General features: G+C 40.1%; 1 protein-coding gene across 42 annotated transcripts in view; it reads left to right on the forward strand.

Annotated features, from left to right (window-relative positions):
• Window positions 1-24281, forward strand: part of PTPRD (protein tyrosine phosphatase receptor type D) — a 1959121-nt gene that overhangs the window by 1769499 nt on the left and 165341 nt on the right. For 24 of the 42 annotated variants that reach the window (XM_056521458.1, XM_056521449.1, XM_056521479.1 and 21 more), the window contains 5 exons: window positions 8152-8733; window positions 11219-11352; window positions 13689-13833; window positions 15890-16195; window positions 16947-17140. In XM_056521458.1, coding sequence (XP_056377433.1) covers window positions 8152-8733; window positions 11219-11352; window positions 13689-13833; window positions 15890-16195; window positions 16947-17140 — 1361 coding nt within the window. The remainder of the gene's footprint in view (window positions 1-8151; window positions 8734-11218; window positions 11353-13688; window positions 13834-15889; window positions 16196-16946; window positions 17141-24281) is intronic. The other 18 variants (XM_056521703.1, XM_056521685.1, XM_056521712.1 and 15 more) reach the window with 2 other exon arrangements.

Below are 24281 nucleotides of genomic sequence, written 5' to 3' on the forward strand. Positions count from 1 at the left end.
AGAGTTGGAAATGGTTGAACATGTAGATGTATATGTCTCAATGATTACTGACCGGAGGAAGGGAAAGAAGCCTTTCACCTGACTGGAAGTGCATCATGTGGAACGCATCTGCGTTCCACAGCGCTTTTACAACAGAAGTGGACGTTTGTGAATGTAAAATAAGGCATGGCAAAGGCAATATAGATGGAAAAGGACTGTAAGAATGGAAAATGGCCAAAATAAAGGATAATTATGTACAGTCATGGCCGTAAATTTTGGCACCCCTGAAATTTTTCAAGAAAATTAAGTATTTCTCACAGAGAAGGATTGCAGTAACACATGTTTTGCTATACACATGTTTATTCCCTTTTTGTGTATTGGGACTAAACCAAAAAAAGGGAGAAAAAAGCAAATTGGACATAATGTCACACCAAACTCCAAAAATGGTCTGGACAAAATTATTGGCACCCTTAACTTAATATTTGGTTGCACACCCTTTGGAAAAATTAATTGAAATCAGTTGCTTCCTATAACCATCAATAAGCTTCCTACACCTCTCAGCCGGAATGTTGGACCACTCTTCCTTTGCAAACTGCTCCAGGTGTCTCTTATTGGAAGGGCGCCTTTTCCCAACAGAAATTTTAAGATCTCTCCACAGGAGTTCAATGGGATTTAGATCTGGACTAATTGCTGGCCACTTCAGAACTCTCCAGCACATTGCTTCCATCCATTTCTGGGTGCTTTTTGACGTATGTTTGGGGTCATTGTCCTGCAGGAAGATCTCGGACACAAATCCAGCTTTGTGACACTGGGCTGTAGAGTGCGACCCAAAATCCGTTGATAATCCTCAGATTTCATGATTCCTTGCACCAATTCAAGGCACCCAGTGCCAGAGGCAGCAAAACAACCCCAAAACATCATTGAACCTCCACCATATTTCACTGTAGGTACTGTGTTGTTTTCTTTGTAGGCCTCATTCTGTTTTCGGTAAACAGTAGAATGAAGGACTTTACCAAAAAGCTCTATCTTGGTCTCATCTGTCCACAAGATGTTTACCCAGAAGGATTTTGGCTTACTCAACTTCATTTTGGCAAAATGTAATCTTTCTTTTTTATGTCTCTGTGCCAGCAGTGGGGTCCTCCTGGGTCTCCTGCCATAGCGTTTCATTTAATTTAAATGTTGACGGATAGTTCGTGCAGACATTGATGCTCCCCAAGCCTGCAGGACAGCTTGAATATCTTTGGAACTTGTTTGGGGTTGCTTATCCACCATTCCAACTATCTTGCGTTGACACCTAGAGCTGGGCTATATGACCAAAAATGTGTATCATGGTATTTTTGTAAGTTATGGCAGTTCCACGATATTTCCCCCCCCCCCCCATCATCATGGGACCCATGGGCACTGCTTCTCTATCTCTCCCCCCCCCCCCCCCGTTTATCATCCCAGCACTGCGCTGTCCCCCACATTGGGGAATTAATCATGATTCCCGCAAGCCCTGCTCTCCTCGTCCTACTGTGAGTTGTGGGCCACCGCCACTGGAACTCTGTACTGTACTACATATTCCTGTGCCCGAGCTGCAAAGATAAACAAAATAAACTTTAACTCACCTTCCTACGTTCCCCCGTTGCTCTGGTAACGGCCTCACGCTGGGGATGGGAACGTCACAGTCGGTGATAGGCTGAGCGCACTGTCATGTAAGGAGCCGGCCGTCTCCTTACATGACAGTGCGCTCAGCCTATCACCGGCCGAGGCAGGACATCGCTGCGACCGGTGATAGGCTGACGGCTCTGTGACGTTCCCATCCCCAGCGTGAGGCTGTTACAGGAGCAACGGGGGAACGTAGGAAGGGAAGTTAAAGTTTATTTTGTTTATTTTTGCAGCCCCGACACAAGGAATATGTATTACAGTAAGCACTGATGGATTGTGAGAAAATTAAAACTTCCCTTTTATTATTTCCCATAAAATTGTGAACAAAACATTATTAATAAATAGTGCACAAAAGTTTCTGCCGCCATCTTAATGAGCTGAAAGTAATATGATATTCGGTATCAACACAATTGTCTCTTGCCAGGAGTAAGTTAAACCCAAAACCACTTGTGGAGTTCAAGTCTCTGTTCACACTGATATTGGTGTCATATAATTCCGGATTGTAGCACCCTGCTAGAAGTAGATTACACCCAAAAACGCTTATAGAGTTCAAGTCTGTTCACACTGATATTGGTGTCATATAATTTCGGGATGTAACACCCAAAAATGCTTCTAGAGTAGAGTCTCTATTCACACTAATAATAGTAATTATGTCCCTGTATGTCATTTGCATAGTAATACTGCATATCCCTGGGGCAATATTTGTTGCTATACCTTGCACAATTCATTCTTGTTCTCAGCAGAAATAGACCTGATATACAGCCCCTTTTCATTTATGTTCTCATCCTCCACTCTTCTGCCTGAGCTCTTGTTTGTTGTACCAGTAAATGTCTTTTACTTGTTTTTAACAAATTGATTGTTTTTCAAATAAAGATTTATACTTTTCAATATTTTCTGGTAGTTTCGTCTTACATGGTCTATTTTTTGGTGTTGATTATTGTTAGTGACCATGAGACATCGCATCTCGGATGGCATTGAACATAGTGGGTAACCCTCATAGCAGGACGAAGAGTGCGGCGCTTGCGGATGACATATGATTAGTTCCCCAATGTGGGGGACAGCACAGTGCTGGGCTGATAATTCATTGTGGGAGAAGAGAAGCAGAACAGCGCCCACGGGTCACAAATGATTACTTCCCCGATGTGGGGACAGCCACTGCAGCTGACAATTCATTCATTCATGGGTGGGGGGGAGGGGCTCAACTGGTATTGCGGTATGGGAAAAATTTATATCGTATAGGAAAAAAAATTGGGTATGAACCGGTATACCACCAAGTACTGTTGACATCTTTCATCAATTTTTCTCTTCCGTCCATGCCCAGGGAGATTAGCTAGAGTGCCATGGGTTGCAAAGTTCTTTAAAATGTTGTGCACTGTGGACAAAGGCAAATCTAGATCTCTGGAGATTGTTGATATTTTTCCACAATTTTGGTTCTCAAGTCCTCAGACAGTTCTCTTCTCCTATTTCTGTTGTCCATGCTTAGTGTGGCACACACAGACACACAATGTGAACGTCTCTCCTTTTATCTGCTTTCAGGTGTGATTTTTATATTGCCCACACCTGTTACTTGCCACAGGTGAGTTTAAAGGAGCATCACATGCTTGAAACAATCATATTTATCCACAATTTTGAAAGGGTGCCAATAATTTTGTCCAGACCATTTTTGGAGTTTGATGTGACATTATGCCAATCTGTTTTTTTTTCCTCGATTTTTTTGGTTTAGTTCCAATAAACACAAAGGGAATAAACATGTGTATAGCAAAACATGTGTTACTGCAATCCTTTTCTGTTAGAAATACTTAATTTTCTTGAAAAATTTCAGGGGTGCCAACATTGACGGCCATGACTGTATGTGGATTGTGTGTAAAGAAAGTGAAAATTGTGAAAACAGTAAAACAGCTGACAATAAGGCTATAAAAAACCTGTGCATAAACATAGCCTTAAAACATATTTAGCTAAGATGCTACTTTTTCTTATTGCATGTAATATATTTTATACTGCAATAATTTATCTCTTTTCCTAAAATTTTAAATTAAATCTCTGGTCAGAATATGTCATAGTGCTACCTAAGTCCTTTTGTAAGTTACATATGTGTATTTTTTCAATGCCTGGAATCGTAAAAATAAGTCTTACTCTTTTTACTAATCCACCACTACTTCTGGTCTGACACTTCCCATATCCCATTGGTCTCTGTACTCTTGGGTCTTTTTCCACATGGACATGTGACCACTGCAGCCAATCACTGGATGTGGTGGGTCTTTTGCCCTACTCAGAGCCATATTTATTATTTACAGGGGTACTACAGTGGAAAACTTTTTTTTTAAATCAACTGGTGCAAGAAAGTTAAACACATTTGTAAATTACTTCTATTAAAAAATCTTAATCCTTCCAGTACTTATTAGCTGCTGAATACTACAGAGGAAATTATTTTCTTTTTCTTTTTGGAACCCAGTGCTCTCTGCTGACATCTCTGTCCATTTTAAGAACTGCCCAGAGTAGAAGAAAATCCCCATAGCAAACATATGCTGCTCTGAACAGTTCCTAAAATGGACAGAGATGTCAGCAGAGAGCACTGTGGTCATGATGTCAGCAGAGAGCACTGGGTTCCAAAAAGAAAATAATTTCCTCTGTAGTATTCAGCAGCTAATAAATACTGGAATGATTAAGATTTTTTTAATAGAAGTCATTTACAAATCTTACAATAAAAAAGAGGTAGCGTGCACTCACCGCGGGTAAACAGCTGCAGGCCCAAGGTCCGGGATCACCACGGCATAGACGAAGACGGTAAGGGGCGCTCAGAGGCCTCTGAGCGCCCCTTACCGTCTTCGTCTATGCCGTGGTGATCCCGGACCTTGGGCCTGCAGCTGTTTACCCGCGGTGAGTGCACGCTACCTCTTTTTCATTGTATTATTGGATACTTTATCTAGTGTGTGCACCCCGCAGGTGCTGCTTTGTAATTTATCGGGTCCGGAGGCTGCCAGTGTACACCAGCGGTATCGTATATCTGCATGTTTAGCTGCACGGTGTGCTCTCTCCTCCTTCAGTGGTTTTAGGCTAATTTACAAATCTGTTTAACTTTCTGGCACCAGTTGATTAAAAAAAAAAAAAAGTTTTCCACCGGAGTACCCCTTTAACCTCTTCAGGACCCATGACGTACGCATACGTCATCACATCCTGGGTCTTAAGGACCCATGACGTATGCATACGTCATGTCTTTTCCTGATCTCCGCCGCTCACCCGGCGGAGATCGGAAGCGGATCCCTGCTGAAATCCTTGTAGGCCCTCCATGTCGGCGATCGCCGCTAATCGCAAGGGAAATCGCCCTTGCGATCTGCGGCGATACCGGGCTGATCGGGTCTCTGGGACCCAACCGCCCGGTAATTTTGCATGATCCCGGCTGTCACAGACAGCCAGGACCATGCTAAATCATAAGAGCGAGGTGGCATGCCAGCCACCTCCTCCTATACCCTGCGATCTGTCGGTTAGTTAACCGACCAATCGCAGGGGGGGGGAGGTTACTTCCTCCCGTCCTGCCTGGCCCCTTGAAGTCCGGAGAGGACGGGAGGAAGACTGGAGGACGCGGCGGGGGACGGTGGAGTGCTGGGGACCGGCCCCGGTACTTACCTCGTCCCTGAAGACCCGGATCCCGGCGAGGAAGATGGCGGCGGCGGCGACAGGTGAGTAGATCTTCAGCCGCGGTCGGGCCCTTTACAGCAATGCACGTTGCCGTAAAGGAACATGCATTGCTGTATTGGGACCCTATATACTACAACTACCAGCATGCCCAGACAGCCCTTGGCATCTGGGCATGCTGGGAGTTGCAGTTTTGCAACATCTGGAGGTCCACAGTTTGGAGACCACTGTGCCCTTCCAGCTGTTGCAAAACTACACATCCTCAGCATGCCCTTACTGTCCAGGCATGCTGGGAGTTGTAGTTCTGTAACATCTGGCCCTTCAGATGTTGCAGAGCTACAACTCCCAGCATTCCTGGACAGTTTTGGCATACTGGGAGTTGTAGTTTTGCAACATCTGGAAGGGCACAGATTGGGAACCACTGTATTAGTGGTCTGCAAACTGTAGTCCTCCAGATGTTTGCAAACTACAACTCCAAGCATGCTGGGAGTTGTAGTTCGGCAACATCTGGCTCTAAAGATGTTGCCGAACTACTACTCCCAGCATGCCTGAGAATGCTTGAGAGTTGTGGTTTTGCAACAACAGGAGGCACACTGGTTGGGAAACATGAAGTCGGGGTCTACACCAGTATGTTAGTGTAAAAAAATAAATTTTTTACACTAACATGCTGGTGTTGCCCTATACTTTTCATTTTGACAAGAGGTAAAAGGGGAAAAAAGCCCCCCAAAATTTGTAATGCAACTTCTCCCGACTACGGAGATACCCCATATGTGGGCGCAAAGTGCTCTGGGGGCGCACAACAAGGCTCAGAAGGGAGAGTGCACCATGTACATTTGAGGTGATTTGCACAGGGGTGGCTGATTGTCACAGCGGTTTTGACAAACGCAAAAAAAAAAAAACACATGTGACCCCATTTCGGAAACTACACCCCTCACGGAATGTAATGAGGGGTGCAGTGAGAATTTACAACCCACTGGTGTCTGACAGATCTTTGGAACAGTGGGCTGCGCAAATAAAAAATTTTCTACAGCCCACTGTTCCAAAGATCTGACAGACACCAGTGGGGGGTAAATGCTCACTGTACCCCTTGTTACGTTCCTCAAGGGGTCTAGTTTCCAAAATGATATGCCATGTGGGGGTTATTTTGCTGTTCTGGCACCATTTGGGCTTCCTAAATGCGACAAGCCCCCCGAGCAAAATTTGCTCTCAAAAAGCCAAATATGACTCCTTCTCTTCTGAGCATTGTAGTACGCCCGTAGTGCGCTTCAGGTCAACTTATGGGGTACCTCCATACTCTGAATAGATGGGGTTACAAATTTTGGGGGGTATTTTCTGCTATTAACCCTTGCAAAAATGTGAAATTTGGGGGGGAACACACATTTTAGTGAAATTTTTATTACATTTTTCTACATATGCAAAAGTCGTGAAACACCTGTGGGGTATTAAGGCTCACTTTATTCCTTGTTACGTTCCTCAAGGGGTCTAGTTTCCAAAATGGTATGCCATGTGTTTTTTTTTTCCTGTTCTGGCACCATAGGGGCTTCCTAAATGCAACATGCCCCCCAAAAACCATTTCAGAAAAACGTACGCTCCAAAATCCCCTTGTCGCTCCTTCCCTTCTGAGCCCTCTACTGCGCCCGCCGAATACTTTACATAGACATATGAGGTATGTGCTTACTCAAGAGAAATTGGACTACAAATATAAGTATACATTTTCTCCTTTTACCCCTTGTAAAAATTCAAAAATTGGGTCTACAAGAACATGCGAGTGTAAAAAATGAAGATTGTGAATTTTCTCCTTCACTTTGCTGCTATTCCTGTGAAACACCTAAAGGGTTAAAATGCTGACTGAATGTCATTTTGAATACTTTGGGGGGGGGGGGTGCAGTTTTTATAATGGGGTCATTTGTGGGGTATTTCTAAGATGAAGACCCTTCAAATCCACTTCAAACCTGAACTGGTCCCTGAAAAATTGTGATTTTGGAAATTTTGTGAAAAATTGGAAAATTGCTGCTATACTTTGAAGCCCTCTGGTGTCTTCCAAAAGTAAAAACTCGTCAACTTTATGATGCAAATATAAAGTAGACATATTGTATATGTGAATAAAATAAAATAATATTTGGAATATCCATTTTCATTACAAGCAGAGAGCTTCAAAGTTAGAAAAATGCAAAATTTTCAAATTTTTCATCAAATTTTGGGATTTTTCACCAAGAAAGGATGCAAGTTACCAAAAAATTTTTACCACTAAGTTAAAGTAGAATATGTCACGAAAAAACAATCTCGGAATCAGAATGATAACTAAAAGCATTCCAGAGTTATTAATGTTTAAAGTGACAGTGGTCAGATGTGCAAAAAATGGCCGGGTCCTAAGGTGTAAAATGACTGGGTCCTTAAGGGGTTAAGAGGCCAGACAGTCTTTTAGGACATAAAAAAATAGCAGTGTTGTTCTTTAGTAGAATTATCTCATAACATTCAAAGTTATCCAAATAAATGTTTTACAGGGCAAGCAGGCCATTTCTGCATATTTATTTTCTTTTAATGATAATTTGCCAATTATGATGATCCCATTACCTGACCTAAACTGTCATTCAGCCTTTTCAATTGGAACAACAGCTTGAAACATTTTTAGAAATTAAATCTATGGTTTTCATTTTAAGAGGGGGCTTTTGTGAACCTCAAATAAATGAAGTATAATTTGTAAAGTTTCCTTCATGACATTAAAAAAGAAAAATCTACTTCACCCAGACAATAGGCAGTGTTATATAGGACAGAAAGTCATTTTGATGCATTGCTTTTTATTTGAAGTATTAAATGATCTGATCTAACATTGACCAAAGCTTTCACATTATTTTCTGTTATAATCTAGTAATAATGTTTTTTTCATTACAGCCTTACCAAGGCCACCTGGAACTCCTGTGGTGACAGAAAGCACTGCTACAAGTATCACATTAACCTGGGATTCTGGAAATCCTGAGCCTGTAACATATTACATAATCCAGCACAAACCGAAGAGTTCTGAAGAACAGTACAAAGAAATTGATGGTGTGGCTACAACACGGTATAGTGTTGCAGGTCTTAGTCCCTATTCAGAGTACGAGTTCAGAGTGGTTGCTGTAAACAACATAGGACGTGGCCCACCCAGTGAACCTGTCACCACAAGGACTTCAGAACAAGCCCCATCTAGTGCTCCTCGGAATGTGCAGGCACGCATGCTGAGCTCATCAACTATATTGGTTCAATGGGAAGAACCTGAGGAACCCAATGGACAGATACAGGGCTATAGAGTTTATTATACTATGGACCCAACCCAACACATTAATAGTTGGACAAAATCTAATGTAGCTGATAGTCAAATTACCACTATATCAAACTTGGTGCCTCAAAAAACATACTCAGTGAAGGTCCTGGCCTTTACTTCAGTTGGGGATGGACCTTTATCGAATGAAATTCAAGTCATCACACAGACAGGAGGTAGGTTCAACATTTTGAAATTGATAAATGTCTTATATTTTACTTCCACTGACTTATTGTTTTTAACCTTTTTTTCATTCTGTTTTTTAATTTAAAGGGGTATTGCTGTATTTTGGTTTCTCTGAATGTAGAACAGGGGCAGCAAAGTTAGTCTAGTTACTAATATACTTCATTAACCTATGTTTGGTGGCAGGTACTGAATTTCGTATCTTTCTTTACCCTGGAGATTCAATTTCTGCAGCCTACAAAATTAGTGTTGTCTTGGACCTTTCCTAGTTTGCTGTGCTGCCCGAGACAATACATCACAAGTCCGGTGCTGGCAAGTGGCTTGGCTGCTTTTTCTGTTGTGTGTGAAGCCATCTCCCTGATGACGTTATTAACATGTATTTACGTGCATTCATCATCACACAGATCCACCTCTTGTGTGTTAGATGATGTCAGGCAAGTCATATGATCAAATGGAGCATGGCTGTGCTGCAATGGGTAGAACGACCGTGTGTGGGAGGGAAAAAAAAAGTCAGCTACCACCTTGAAACAAAGAATCCAGGGGATTGTAGTCTGAAGGAGGCCACGGAAACCCAAAGTAGCCAGTTCCCAAAACCAGCCAGCAGCATAATGGGGACACAGGACATGGCCATTTACCACAAGCACAAATCCTTAGTAAACATTTCCATTACTGTATGACATTTATTTACTAAAGTCACCTTATGTTGGATAACCCCTTTAATACTGTTAAAAGAAGAATAACCTCTGCTAGGATAAGTTCAAGCAGAATTTCATGGGGTGTCATATTTATCGACCATGCATAAGCTATTGTTCCTGAATTATTAAAAGTAAATTTCACCTCAATAACATATGAAGAACATAGTTTCTTTTTTTCAAATATATATTACATTATATCAAAACTTCCCCATCATTAAAAACATTAAAAATAACCTAACCTAAATATTATGGGAGTTAGCAAAACAATTCTAAATACCATCATAACAGCTACACAATTCCCAATACTTCAATGAAGTATAAACCAGTCACAACAATACATCTATCTTCAAAACAAGTGATTATTTGCCATCAAATTTATATTTGACAATATGCTCTCATCTGAAATATTCTGTAACCCTCTTAATATCAGTACAATATAATGCACTAGAATATTGTAGAAATCTATGGTTGTCATTGTGGTAAATCATTTACAGATATATAAAGATATTTCGGTTTATTAGTGGATTTTTTCAGCTAAAATTTTATTAGCCTTTTTTTCACAGATTAAAATTTAGGTCAGAAGTAAAATTAGTTTAAATTAAATGCTCGGCCAACCTTTTTTGAAAATGTACTACAGCCTTAACTGGGATAGATTGTCAGGGCCACTAGGTACATAGACTTGTGTTAAAGGGGTACTCTGGTGGAAAACTTTATTTATTTTTTTTAATCAACTGGTGCCAGAAAGTTAAACAGATTTGTAAATTACTTCTATTAAAAAATCTTAATCCTTCCAGTACTTATTAGCTGCTGAATACTACAGAGGAAATGGTTTTCTTTTTGGAACACAGAGCTCTTTGCTGACATCACGAGCACACTCTCTGCTGACATCTCAGTCCATTTTAGGAACTGTCCAGAGCAGCATATGTTTGCTATGGGTATTTTCTCCTACTCTGGACAGTTCTTAAAATGGACAGAGGTGTCAGCAGAGAGCACTGTGGTCATGATGTCAGCAGAGAGCACTGCGTTCCAAAAAGTAAAACATTTCCTTTGTAGTATACAGACTCTAAAAAGTACTGGATAGATTAAGATTTTTTAATAGAAGTAATTTACAAATCTGTTTAACTTTCTGGCACTAGTTGATTAAAAAAAAAAAAAGTTTTCCACAGGAGTACCCCTTTAATGTAAAATTTTGAGTATTAAGTTTGTGCTATGCACACAAAATGCACACATAACACCTCAGGAAATCTTCTTTTACATTTAGATTAGTAGATTAGTTTTTGGGTTTGACTTTATATACCTTTTTCAACTGTTGGGCTCCATGCCATTGAAGCTTATTTATGCTTATTTATTTATTTTTTGTTTTTTGGAAATTCAAGCATTTTCTAAAACAAATTGATGTTATAGTGGTTTGCTTTCTTTATAATTACATTTCTTTGAAGGTATAATTTTTATGTGCATCCAAATCATGCTCTTATCTAAATTAGAGTGTCATTATTTGAAACTAACCAGTTATGTTCACTTTATTTGTGTGGATTTCCTCCCAGTATTCTGTTTTCTTCTTATACTAAAGCCTACATACTTATATTGCATTTTATAAAATTGTCCCAAAAGTTTGTGTTTGAAATGGATACATTAGATTGTGAGCCCCATTGAGGGCAGAGACTTATGTAAGTGATGATACTTTCAATATAGTGCTGGGGAATATGTTATATAATGTATTATATTATATAATATTATATGGCACTATATGTAAGAGAAATAAATAAAACATTTATTTCTGCAGTTCCCAGTCAGCCACTTAACTTCAAAGCAGAAGCAGAGTCAGAAACAAGTATACTACTGTCCTGGATTCCCCCACGATCAGACACAATATCCGGCTACAGGCTGTATTTTAAAGAAGGGGATCATGCAGAAGAGGTAAATTGAGGATTCTGCCTTGTCAGATGCTTCTTTTTACTGTTTTGTGATATCTTAAGATTTAAAGGAGGACTCCAGCCAAAACTAACTTATTATAGATAGCGGGGGGGTCCAACTGCTGAAAACCCCCATCTCCAGAACAGGACCCAGTTCTCAGTGAGTAGCGCATGCTGCAGAAGGTATACGCTCCATTCATTTCTATGGGAGTGTCAAAAAGACCCGAGTACAGCTCTCAGGCATCGCTGGCGCTCCCATAGAAATAAACGGAGCATGGTCATCTTCCAATAGACTAAACACTCCTTCACTGGCAGCCAGGGTCCCGTTCCAGAGATCACGGGGGATCCCAGCTGCCGTATCCCCGCAATCAGCTGTTACTACCTACAGGGGGCTGTAACTACCAACAGAGGGGGCTGCTAGTGCCTATTGGGGGATGTTGCTATCAACAGGGGTGCTGTTACTACCTACATTTTTTACTGTCTGCTGGGGGCTGGTAATTAATAGGGGAGGACATTTTCTCTAACTGAGCCTCTTTGAATTGAATACCCCTTGTGTAGTGCATTGCTTATGGGGAGGTACTATAGACAGAGATATAATACATTTAGAAACAATAATATATAATGTTTATTTAAAAGGGGTTATTACATGTTAAATCCCTTGCTGCTCTAGTGCTAATGCTTCATTGGGCCCGACCATTCATTATGTAGGCATGATGATGTGCTGTTCATCTACCTGGCTGCTGCAGCCAATCACAGGCCTCACACATGTCATATATGCTGGCATCAATGCTGAGGCCAACCATTAGCTGCATTGTTCACCCAGATGGATGGCATGTCATTACTGCACCAAAATAAACAAAGACCAGCAGGAGCCATCAGAGCATCTTCACTGAATTGCTAGGGGATTTACCCATCGTGTAATTTTACCCATGTGTAATTTTTTTCTTTTTTTATTATTATTATATAACATTTTCTGTAGTTATTTTAATGTTGTAAAAGTTGTCTGATTAACTTTAGCTTTGTAAGAAAGTATCAAAATCATCCTTTATGCACATTAGTAGGATGTTATCCACTGTATTTACACTTAAAGTTGAATTTGGTCAGTGGTATGTGGCCTGGTCTCAGTGGACAGATCTGTTTAGACTACCAAATTCATTTAATTGAACTCTACTATTCAGTTTAAAACAGTAAGAGGATAACGGTAAGAGGAAAAACCACATGTTAGTACATGACCCTGGTGATTGAGTACAATACTTACATTTGAAAACACTGATCACTTTTGAGTACTGCACATAGGAATACATTGTAAAAACCACTGATATTTTTGATGTTAGCCTTTTTATAGGTTATTTTTTTATTATATAAATTCTGAGTAATTTTTACTGGTTTTATTGGGAGCCTACAAAAATCACAAACTATTAACTTTTAAAATGTAACTTCTATTATTAAAGGGGTACTCCACCCCAGGACATCTTATCGCCTATCCAAAGGATAGGGGATAAGATGTCAGATCACAGGGGTCCCGCCGCTGGGGACCCCCAGGATATCAGCTGCAGCACCCCGCTTTCATTACTGCACAGAGCAAACTCGTGATGTCACGGCCCACCTCCTTAATGCAAGTCTATGGGAGGGGGCGTGACGGCCAGCAAGCCCCCTCCCATAAACTTGTATTGAGGGGCGGGCCGTGGCATCACGAGGGGCAGAGCTGTGATGTCACGATGCTCCGGCCCCTGTATTGCCCGTCATTAAGCACAGAGCGAGTTTGTTCTGTGCAGTAATGACAGGGGGTGCTGCAGCCGAGATCCCGGGGGTCCCCAGTGGTGGGACCCCCGCGATCTGACATCTTGCCCCCTATCCTTTGGATAGGAGATAAGATGTGTAGGGGTATCCAGGAATAGAAAAATAGAGCTAAATTCTTTCAAAAACTGGTCCCGTCTGTCTCCAGGTTTGGTGTGGTTCTGTAGCTCAGTTCCATTGAAGGGAATGGAGCCAAGTTGTAGTACCACACCCAACCTGGAGACAGACGGGGAGCAGTTTTTGAAAGAAATTAACTATGTTTTTCTATTCCTGGATAACCCCTTTAATATTAAAAAGTGCACAAATAGCCACATGATTCTATTTGGCCACTAAAAATTCATAAAAGTTACATTTAGGAAGGTGACAGTTTGCGATCTTGGTATTTTTAGGATCTGTCTTCAGTAACAGACATATTGGTTACATCGATAGAGTTTGTGAGCCTAGTATGTATGGCTAGTGCTAAAACAATGGGAATTAAAGAAATCTTATTTTATATTTTTTAAAAGATTCTATTTCTTTACTCTTGATTCCATCTTTCTTTAGCAATCTGTCACCTTTAATACAACTACATCATATCGGCTGCAAGGCCTGAAGCCAAACACATTGTACTACTTCCGGTTAGCTGCTGTGGCTCCATTAGGCATTGGTGCTTCAACAGCTGAAATTTCTGCCAAAACCCTGCAGTCAAGTAGGTCTCTTTCTGAATTACCGTATTATGTTCACCTAGATAATCCCCAATTACAGAGCATTTGATTGTTAGATATAGATGTTCAATATTAATGAAGGAAGTACCCAATGCACAGATAAACTGTGCTGAAATTATATAGCAAACATCCTCTTTGAAACAATGAAGTTTGACCACAAATAACATACAATTTCATAAAAAGAAATCTTCCTTCAAAACAAATTGGCAGAAAAAGGTTACAAGGAATTTTTCATAGGGTACCATGAAAAGAGTAAAGCCTTAGATGAAATGGCTCTTGAATTCTTTTCACACTTAACTTATATTTTTATATATCTTAATTCACATATGGAAAATACGGTTAATGTATTATGTCATCTGTAATAACCCAAAATCACCATAACCTCAAAGATGTCAAACACTATATTGTAAGAGTGCAGCAGGAGTAATCCCTTTAATTCTGTGTTATAGACCCATAGGCACATTGGGGGAGGGGGGGGGTGTATCATTCCTTGCACCAAGGAAGAATGGAAACATTGTTGCACTAACACAGTTTTTTACATGATATTTATCGTGAAGTAGTTAATGTGCAACATTTTTTGCACAAATTATTTTTATGACAATTTTTCCACTCTGCCCCGGCACAGGAAATGATTAATTCTTCCAGTATTGTACTACTGTATGGGTTTTTTGTAAGGCACAGTTCTTGGTTATAAAATCAATTTTCTAAGGGGAGAATTCAATTGTAATAGGGTATGTGATGCAGTGTGTACAGTTTTTATCTCATAGATTCAATATTAATTAATGAGAAAAAAAATGGGCCTTTATACTGTATTGATGGGTTTAACTATTGTTTCAAACTTCATTGCTTCTTGCATTAAAGGGAACCTTTTTTCATGCTGCTTAAACAACATGTCATCAGGGTAGTCCCTGACAACCTGTCTTTGCCTTACCTGTTTTGGCATGAGAAGACGTTTATCAATCAATGCCGATGGGGCAGGAAGAAGATGCAGGGGACCACCTAAATGACTCTAATTTGAGCACCATGAAAGTGATGACAGTTTCCCTTTACATTATTAATGTAACTGTAACTGTTTTAGAACAAATCAAAGTATTCCAAATAGTAACATGCACACATACAGGATTAGTTAATAATCCAGATTGAGGCTTTTTAACAGCAGTTCATTTAATAATGGGTATAGTATTTGACACCTGCCCTCCTGTTCTAGCAATGAGGGGTTACTACATAAACAGTATAGTCATTTTTGTCAGTATATGTTTTGGATTGGTGGGTTTCTACTTTTTATTAGCACATATATTTATGATCCTCTGAAGCTTTAAAATAATAATAGTCTTGAGAGCTGGTATAGCAACTGACGGCTTTTGGTAAGTACAAGTAAAAGTCCAAACCAACAATGCTGTTTTCACTTCGGGTAGGTACACCTTTGTATTAGATTTTCATTACATAAATAAGTTTGCATGCTTATTGTAGCTCCAGTGATCACAAAAATAAATTCTTATTTGGGAATCAACATATCTAGAGCAAGATGTTTTATGTCAAAGTTTTGTTTGTTTTCAAATATTTCCTGGTTGGCACTTAAGGCATGTTTTACTATACCTTTTATTAACATTAAGCAGTTTGGCAAAGCAATTACCGACAACTCACTTAGACTTGGGTTGTCAAGTAAGTGTATCCTCCTTTGATTACATGCAACATGCATTAATTGCAACCAGCAAACAATGTAGTAAATTGTTGTTGGCCAGTTTTTTTGTGCAGGTAGGTAATTTTACAGTGAGGCTTCACATTCATATTCTATGTCCCCATACACCTTGTCTTATTCATTTTGTTTTATTTTTCATTAAGTCTATTCATTTTATCAAGCCAAGGTACATTTTGTTTCCTGAACTATTTGAGTTTCGTTTTTCATTTAGTTGCCCTTTTCAGTTATTTTTGGTTTTGTTTTTATTTGTTTTTTGTTTGTTTTTTCCTTCCTCATTTTTTATTTTTGGATCATTTCTACCCTTATACTCCAAACTCCCTGTAATGCTTTACTGAAATCAGAGCCATCAGCTCCTCCACACGACATAAGATGTAACAGCCAAAGCTCTACCAGCATCTTGGTAAGTTGGCTACCACCACCAGAGGATCAACAGAATGGAGCTATCACGACATATTCTATAATTTACTCTGGTATTGATGGAGAAGATAACAAGCCACATGAAATAAAAGACATTTCCTCAGACACTAGACAGTACCTTTTGGAACAACTGGAAAAATGGACTCAATACCATATCTCTATGATTGCTTACACTGATGTTGGACCAGGCCCTGAAAGTCCTTCAATATTGGTTCGGACAGATGAAGATGGTATGTTTCCTCCTCTCAATCCGTTTCTATCTGTTCCTTCACTTCAAGGCCTTATGTTGCCACTGAATAAAGAGAACATTTTTAAGATTCTCTTATTTTTTCACACAAATGTTGCCAACATTTCCAAATTTTAGGCAATCTTTTCTTCTGTAAACCTGGAAAATATATTTTATTTATGTTTCGTTCTTTCTTCTTGTTTTTTAAATTGTTTTATTTTTTTATTTTTTTCTTACATTCTTGTAACTTTTTTCAATTCTTGCTCCAATTTTGGCATTTCATTGTCTTTGAAATGCCTTAATCCTTTCTTTCCTCTTGTATATTTCTTTATTGCTTTTTTTTTTTTTTTTTTTTTTTTTTAGAAACTGATTCAGTTTCTGAATTTTATTGTCTTGTGACCGATGTGCTATAAGAACAAAAGATAAAGGCTCGATAATTTGTTACATTTTTACAGTAAATCCAATCATTTTTAAAGCATTTTGTTTTTGTCTTATTATTTGTATCAGTATAACCTTTCAATGTAAGAGCTTTGAACTTTCAAAGCATCTTCCTTGGCTTTTTACATTTTTACATGTTTTTCTCTTTCTCTGATACCCTTTTTTCTTCCATTTTTGCATCAGTCATGTTTTTTGATCTTTTTAGTAAATGCTAGAAAATAATTGTTTGAAATTTTTACTGTTTGAATCAAGATCTTTTTATTCATTGGGTGAGACTGGTGACAATAATATTCTTTTATCAAATGATGTTGTTCCAGTTCCTAGTGGTCCTCCTCGCAAAGTCGAGGTAGAGGCTGTGAACTCGACAGCTGTTAAAGTTTTCTGGCGCTCACCTGTGTCTAACAAGCAGCATGGCCAAATACGTGGATATCAGGTGCATTATGTGAGGATGGAAAATGGAGAACCCAAAGGCCCACCCATGCTCAAGGACATTATGCTGGCTGATGCACAGGTAAATAACAGTTACATTGAAGTTTATTAACAATTTATTTGTACTGTTACAGTATAATATGTGTCATGTGAGTGTTTTGCTCCTAGTAGAATAGTGAAAACTAGTAATACAAAAGCTATTATTTTCAGCAGCTGTGGTCGACTTGTATCATGCATTTAGTTTGGAAGTGATTGGAAGATATTGCACTGCCTGATATAATGTGGGAAACAGAACATAGAGTATCAGTCTGGTTGAAACAAGTCAGTAGAAATGAGGTCTGCTTAAAAAGGGTTCCCTGGGACTTAAACATTAATGGTCTGTTCTAAGGGTTAATCCAGGATTCCACCAAATAGCAAAATATAAGGGGCAAACTGCAGTTCCAGCCACAGTTTGAGTTTCAGGTATAAAAAAGCCAAGTCTGAGGTCCTATCAGAGAGATAATTTACTTCCATGTATAAATGGGAGATGTAGGTCCAACAATGTTGAAATGAAAGCCTGGCTTGCAAGATAATTAAGCTATGGTGAAAACTTGTTAATGAGCACTGCTCAACGAGATCCACACTTGTTATTGGGACCTGCTTGGCCAGGTGAAAGGGCCTTGAAAGAAGAAAAGCCTTGCTACAGCTGTAACATTATACTTATTGTTGTGCCCATATTTTTTTATTTTTAGCTTGGAGATTTGTATATGTCTGCTATGTTAACAGCATTTGCATTGTAATCAGCAGTGCCCCCAAGAGTACCCTAGTCGGCACAATATGTTCTCCATGGTCCTGCCATATCTACCACAAGAAGAAAGTTATCTTTACACTTCTTCTTTCATTGCCTATCTGTACACTATAATACATTCCTGAACAAAATGATGGGTGATAGTATAGCCGTGTCAAGTTCCAAATCAGTGGGAATGCTCTCCTGAATTTGGGAGTTATGCTGTTTCGCACCAAAAACAGGGCACGTGCGAGGCCCTACTCACAGTTTGAGAAGAAATAGTATACAGGATTGGTCAACAATAATGGATGACTGTGAGTCCTCATGACTTGCAGTCTCCCACTATTGTGTGAAACATATATTGCTTTTGCAATCACTTATTTTTCTAAGTAACCATCTACATGTTTACAGCATGAAATTGTCCATCTAGTTGATGATTAGACTTGGTTTATACTTTGTGATTGCAGGTTGATCCAGTTTATTTTATTTTCCTGTTTTTTTGTTTTTTTTTTATGCTAGGATTGGATCACATAAGAAACAGCGATCCACATTTGCAATTTGTTTTTGTGACTAGACATTTTTTATCTGCATCTTCTACATGGCACACATTGGCACAGTGTGACACATTTTGCCTTTTCCAAATGTATTTTTGTCACAGCACAGAACAATGTAATTCAAAGGTCAGAAATTAAATCTCACAGCACTTAATGACCCTAATATAGATAAAACCAATTATTTATTAGTATGCATTAGGGCTCCATGATATGGGGAAAATGTGCGATTGGGATTATGGGCCTTAAAGGGGTATTCCGCCCCTAGACATTTTATCCCCTATCCAAAGGATAGGGGATAAAATGTCAGATCGCCGCGGTCCCGCTGCTGGGGACCCCCGGGATCCCTGCTGCGGCACCGCGCTATCATTACAGCACAGAGCGAGTTCGCTCTGTGCGTAATGACGGGCGATACGGGGGACGGAGCAGCGTGACATCATGGCTCCGCCCCTCGTGACATCACGGCCCGTCCCCTTAATGCAAGTCTATGGGAGGGGGCGTGACGACCGCTACGCCCCCTCCCATAGACTTGTATTGAAAGGGGCGGACCGTGACATCACGAGGGGCGGAGCCATGACGTAACGATGCTCCGGCCCCTGTACCGCCCATCATTACGTGCAGAGCGAAGGGGTCCCCAGCAGCGGCACCACGGCGATCTGACATCTTATCCCCTATCCTTTGGATAGGGGATAAAATGTCTAGGGGCGGAATACCCCTTTAATATTGCGATTTCGATATGCGCTGCCATGCGATATAATAAATAAATGGTGAAATCCTGCCATTTCATGTCCAATCTCCTCCATTTTACAACTATCCACTCATTTCATGCCCACCACCCATTTCACATCTCCCCATTTAATTTCTATCTCCCCCCCTGTCACATTCTCCCTTCATGGTCACTTTTTCTCCCATCACATTTTCCCCCTATGCCACATTCCCCCCTCCCCCTGTGACATTCCCACCTCCCCCTGCCACATTCTCCTCCCCCATATCACATCTCACCCCCCCTGTCACATTCCCCCCTCCTTCTGTCACATTCCCCCTGCCACATTCCGCCCCCCTTGTCTCATTCTCCCCCCGTCACATTGTCCCCCCTGTCACATTCCCCCCTCGTCACTTTCCCCCCGGTCACATTCTCCCCCCGTCCCATTCTCCCCCCGTCACATTCTCCCCCCTTGTCACATTCCCTCCCCCTGTCACATTCCTCCCTCCCCCTGTCACATTCCCCCATCCCCCTGTCACATTTCCCACTCCTCCGTCACATTCCCCACTCCCCATCACATTCTCCCCCCTATCACATTCCCCCCCCCTCCCCCGTCACATTCTCCCCCCGTCACATTCCTCCTCCGTCTGTCAAATTCCCCCTGTCCCATTCCCCCCCACCTGTCACATTCTCCCCCATATCACATCTCCCCCTGTCACATTCTCCCCCCTGTCACATTCCCCACTCCCCATCACATTCTTCCCCCTGTCACATTCTCCCCCCCTCCCCTATCACATTTTCACCCACTGTCACATTCCACCCCCCCATCACATTCCCCCCGTCCGTCGCATTCCCCTGTCACATTCCCCCTGTCACATTATCCCCGCCCCCCTGTCTCATCGATCTGACTTTCATTTAAAAACATCAGTGGGTGTGGCTTATGCAAATTAACTCTTTAGACACATTTTTATCGTGTTTAGTTTGTCTTAAAAACATTCATAAATCAAAATGTGAATTCAGTAGAGTAAAAAAAAAAACAGACATGGTTTCACATCTACATCTTGTATAGTGATCCTAGGCTTCTTAGCAAAATTTATTAAATGCAATAGATACAATAGATAGGTGACAAAACATAGCATAGGAGAGCATAAGGACATTTGTTACCTATTAAAGGGGTATTCTGCCCAAAGGATAGGGGATAAGATGTCGCAATCTCTCCTGCAGCACCCTGTGTCATCTGCTGCACAGAGCAAAATACAGGGGCCAGAGTATTGTGACATCACAGCTCCGCCCCTCGTTATGTCATGCCCCGCCCCCTCAATACAAGTCTATTGGAGTGGGCATGACGGTCGTGCTGGCGTGGCATTAATCCTGATTAGCTTTTTATATTTCATAACTGGAGCTAAGCTGATACCAGGGAACATCGCCTGAAAAGGTGATGTAATGAGCTGATTTGCATATTCCCCTACCCAGAAGGCCTGCAGAGTGCTTAGTGGCCCTTGAAAGCTCCGTCACACCAGGAGTGGTGAACTCTCCCTGAGTTAAATACTCATCCCATTTATATATCTATATCTATCTATCTATCTATCTATCTATCTATCTATATATATATAAATATATATATATATATATATAGTAATTGGCTCCAGAAAGTTAAACAGATTTGTAAATTACTTCTATATAAAAAAAAATTAATCCTTTCAGTACTTATGAGCATCTGAAGTTAAGGTTGTTCTTTTCTTGTGCTCTCTGATGACACCTGTCTCGGGAAATGCCCAGTTTAGAAGAGGTTTGCTATGGGGATTTGCTTCTAAACTGGGCGTTTCCCGAGACAGGTGTCATCAGAGAGGACTTAGACAGAAAAGAACAACCTTAACTTCAGAAGCTCATAAGTACTGAAAGGATTAAGATTTCTTTATAGAAGTAATTTACAAATCTGTGTAACTTTCTGGAGCCAGTTGATATATATATATAAAAATGTTTTTGCCTGGAATACCCCTTTAACTCTGCAGGGTGCCCAAACTTTTGCAGACACCATTTTTGTTGGTTTTCTGTTATTTTGAAAGTGTAAATGATGGAAATAAAATCTAACTTTTGTTAACATATTATAAGAATGTCTAATCTTTAATTTGATGCCTTTTGGAGATTTTTCCATCTTTCCTTGGCTTCTTAATGCACATTATTACAAATTTTTACCTGGGGTGCCCAAACTTTTGATCCCCACTATATTTTAATAGTTCCACATGCAGTAATACCAAATATGTTTGTTTATTTTTTTTTTTTTTTAGGGGAGCGGCTAATGTGGATTTTCAAATCCTTTTTTTATACAATTGTTTTTCACATTTATTCCCATAGGAGACTATTTATTGCAATCACCTGATCGGTAATATGAGTGATCCACTTGTATAGCCTGCGAAAAGGCAGACTATGCAAATAAATCCTGGAAGAGAGCGGCATAGAGGAAGTAAGGAGACCTCTGGCCGCCATCCTGACTAAATGAACACCTGCAATCCTGCTGTGGGTGTTCCGATGAGTTTGACAAAGCCCCCTAATGTTTTAGATGCCGTGATCAGTATTCATCACAGCATCTGAAGATTTAATGGCGGGTATTAGTATGATCGCTAATGTCAGCCATTAGCAGTGGGTCCCCGGCTGATAGCAGCCGGGATCCACGGTCTATGAAGCAACTGCAGCTCCTGAGCTCACTTTATAGTCCAGATGCCTCTCAGGATGTACATATATGTCCTGGTGAGCTAAGTGTACATTTACATCCATTGTCCTCTTATATTATGGAAGAAGTTATTATAACATGATATCATAACAATCATACATTTAGGGTGCATTCCCACCATGTTTTCACTCTCTGGCTACTGAATCCGGCTTCACAATTTGAAAACCACTGTTGCATCCCTGTCAGATATGGTGGGAAAATGGTCCGACCAGAGTCACTAGAGTAGTCCTAGTGACTACCCATTGAATTAATTGGGTGACGTCACGGGTCTGGCAAGGAATATGGCAGCAGGCAGTTTTGAAATCCTCTTGCTGGATTCGGCTGCCGGAGAGTGAATGCTGGGAATGTACCCTAACATTACTATATCACATTTTTTGTTGTGTACTTTGTGAGAGAAGTTTTTATTTTGTAATTTTGAATTAATTCAGTAGGTTTTCAGACCCTTTCTTTTTTTCACATTTTGTTACATTGCGACCTTATGCTACTATTAAAAACTATATTTGATTTCCCCATCATTCTCCACTCAGTACCCATAATGAGAATGTGAAAATAGAATTTTAGACATATTTGCAAATTAATTATAAATAAAAAAAATTTACATGGACATAAGTATTCAGACCCATCGCTGTGACACCTGAAATTTAGCTTTCCCCATTTTGTCAATCATCTTTGAGATGTTTCCACACCTTGATTGAAGTCAACCTGCACTGAAATTCTCCATTAGCATGATGCCCTCCATAATGTTTAAATGAAAGAAGGTTGGAACAATCAGGACTCTTCCTAGAGCTGCCCCCCCCCCCCCAACCAAACAAAATAATCAGAGACAAAGGGTCTTTGTAAGAAAGGTAATCTCTTCCTGTGCTCCTGAGAGTTCCTATGTGCAAGTGAGATTAATTTACAAACGGTGAACCATCACTTCAGCACTCCACCAATCTGGGCTTTAAGGCAGAGTGGTCAGGAAGAAGCCTCTGCTCAGTAAGAAAAACGCATGAAAACCTGTCTGTAGTTGCAAAAAAAAAAAAAAAAAAAAACCTAAAGGTCTCTGACTGTAAGAAACAAGATTCTCTGGTCTCCTAAAAAGCAAGATTGAACTTTTTGGCCTCAATTCAAAGTGTCATGTCTTTAGGAAAGCAGACACTGCTCATTGCCTGCCCAATGCCATCCCTGCAGTGCAGTATGGTGGGGGCATTATCATTCTCTGGGGTGTTTTTCAGAAGCTGAAACTGGTCAGTGTTGGGGGAAAGCTGAAAGGAGAAAAGTAAAGAGATATTCCTGATCCAAAGTGCTCTGGACCTCAAAATGTCTATTATTCTGTTTTCACTTTATCATTATGGAGTATTGAGTGCAGTAGTATCGAAAAAGTGAAAAGTCGGAAGACTTTGCAAATCACTGTAATAAAGAAGCCATTTGAGCTGGTAATATGGATAGAACTGTTGCCTTATGTCCAGACATTCTCAATTTAACTTTACGCTTTCCTTGTGAGAAATTAGACAAATGTGAAACACTTTAAATAGTGCTTGATAAGACAAAATCTGAAAGACCTAGACATGCACAAATTTAATATGTTGAAGAGAATTTGGTAAATTTATATCAATAAACAACCTTACAAACAAGGATTTAGTAAATATGGGACAGTTGTTAGCATTATGTTTTTTGTTATACCCTTCCCCCTATATTTGTCCAATCTATTTTTTGGATTAAACAAAAAAGGGAATGCACCACGCCATTGACAGATCTTTTGGATAATTTAGTTTCCTAAAAGACAAATAGCATCAGTAGCGTCTTCCTTTCTCAACTTTTTTTTTATATATCAACTGGTTCCAGAAAGTTAACAGATTTGTAAATTACTTCTATTAAAAAATCTTAATCCTTTCAGTACTTATGAGCTTCTGAAGTTAAGGTTGTTCTTTTCTGTCTAAGTGCTCTCTGATGACACGTGTCTCGGGAACCGCCCAGTTTAGAAGCAAATCCCCATAGCAAACTTCTTCTAAACTGGGCGGTTCCCGAGGCTCTGCAGCTTGCCCCCTGTGTTAGCCAAAAATAGTTCCGCAAGTCACAGACAAACTTTATCATTCTTCATTTTGTGTTATATCTGCTAGCTGTGCATGAGTGGGACTATATTACCCAGATAGAGAAGGACTATGAAAAGTTGAAGAAAGCCTCAGAATTTAGTAAACAAAAAAAACGAAGAGAAAAAGTTACATAAACATAGAGGCTACTAGAATACATTGTTTCTGGTAAAAAGGATATTATGTGAACTATTATTATATCAACTTACAATGCTATATGAGAAGTCTTACCGGATGTGACTAACAAAACTCATAGTGATATCACATTGACCACCCATACCTTCCCAAAGAACTAAAGGAAGAAGACAAAGTCCACTGTGACATATAATTGTTGTGGCTGAACGGGATTATTATTGTGAAAATAGGGATTGACGACCATCCAATCCTAAATCTTTTGCCAACA

This window comes from Hyla sarda, chromosome 1 (assembly GCF_029499605.1).
Source record: "Hyla sarda isolate aHylSar1 chromosome 1, aHylSar1.hap1, whole genome shotgun sequence".
In the NCBI taxonomy this organism is placed as follows: domain Eukaryota; kingdom Metazoa; phylum Chordata; class Amphibia; order Anura; family Hylidae; genus Hyla; species Hyla sarda.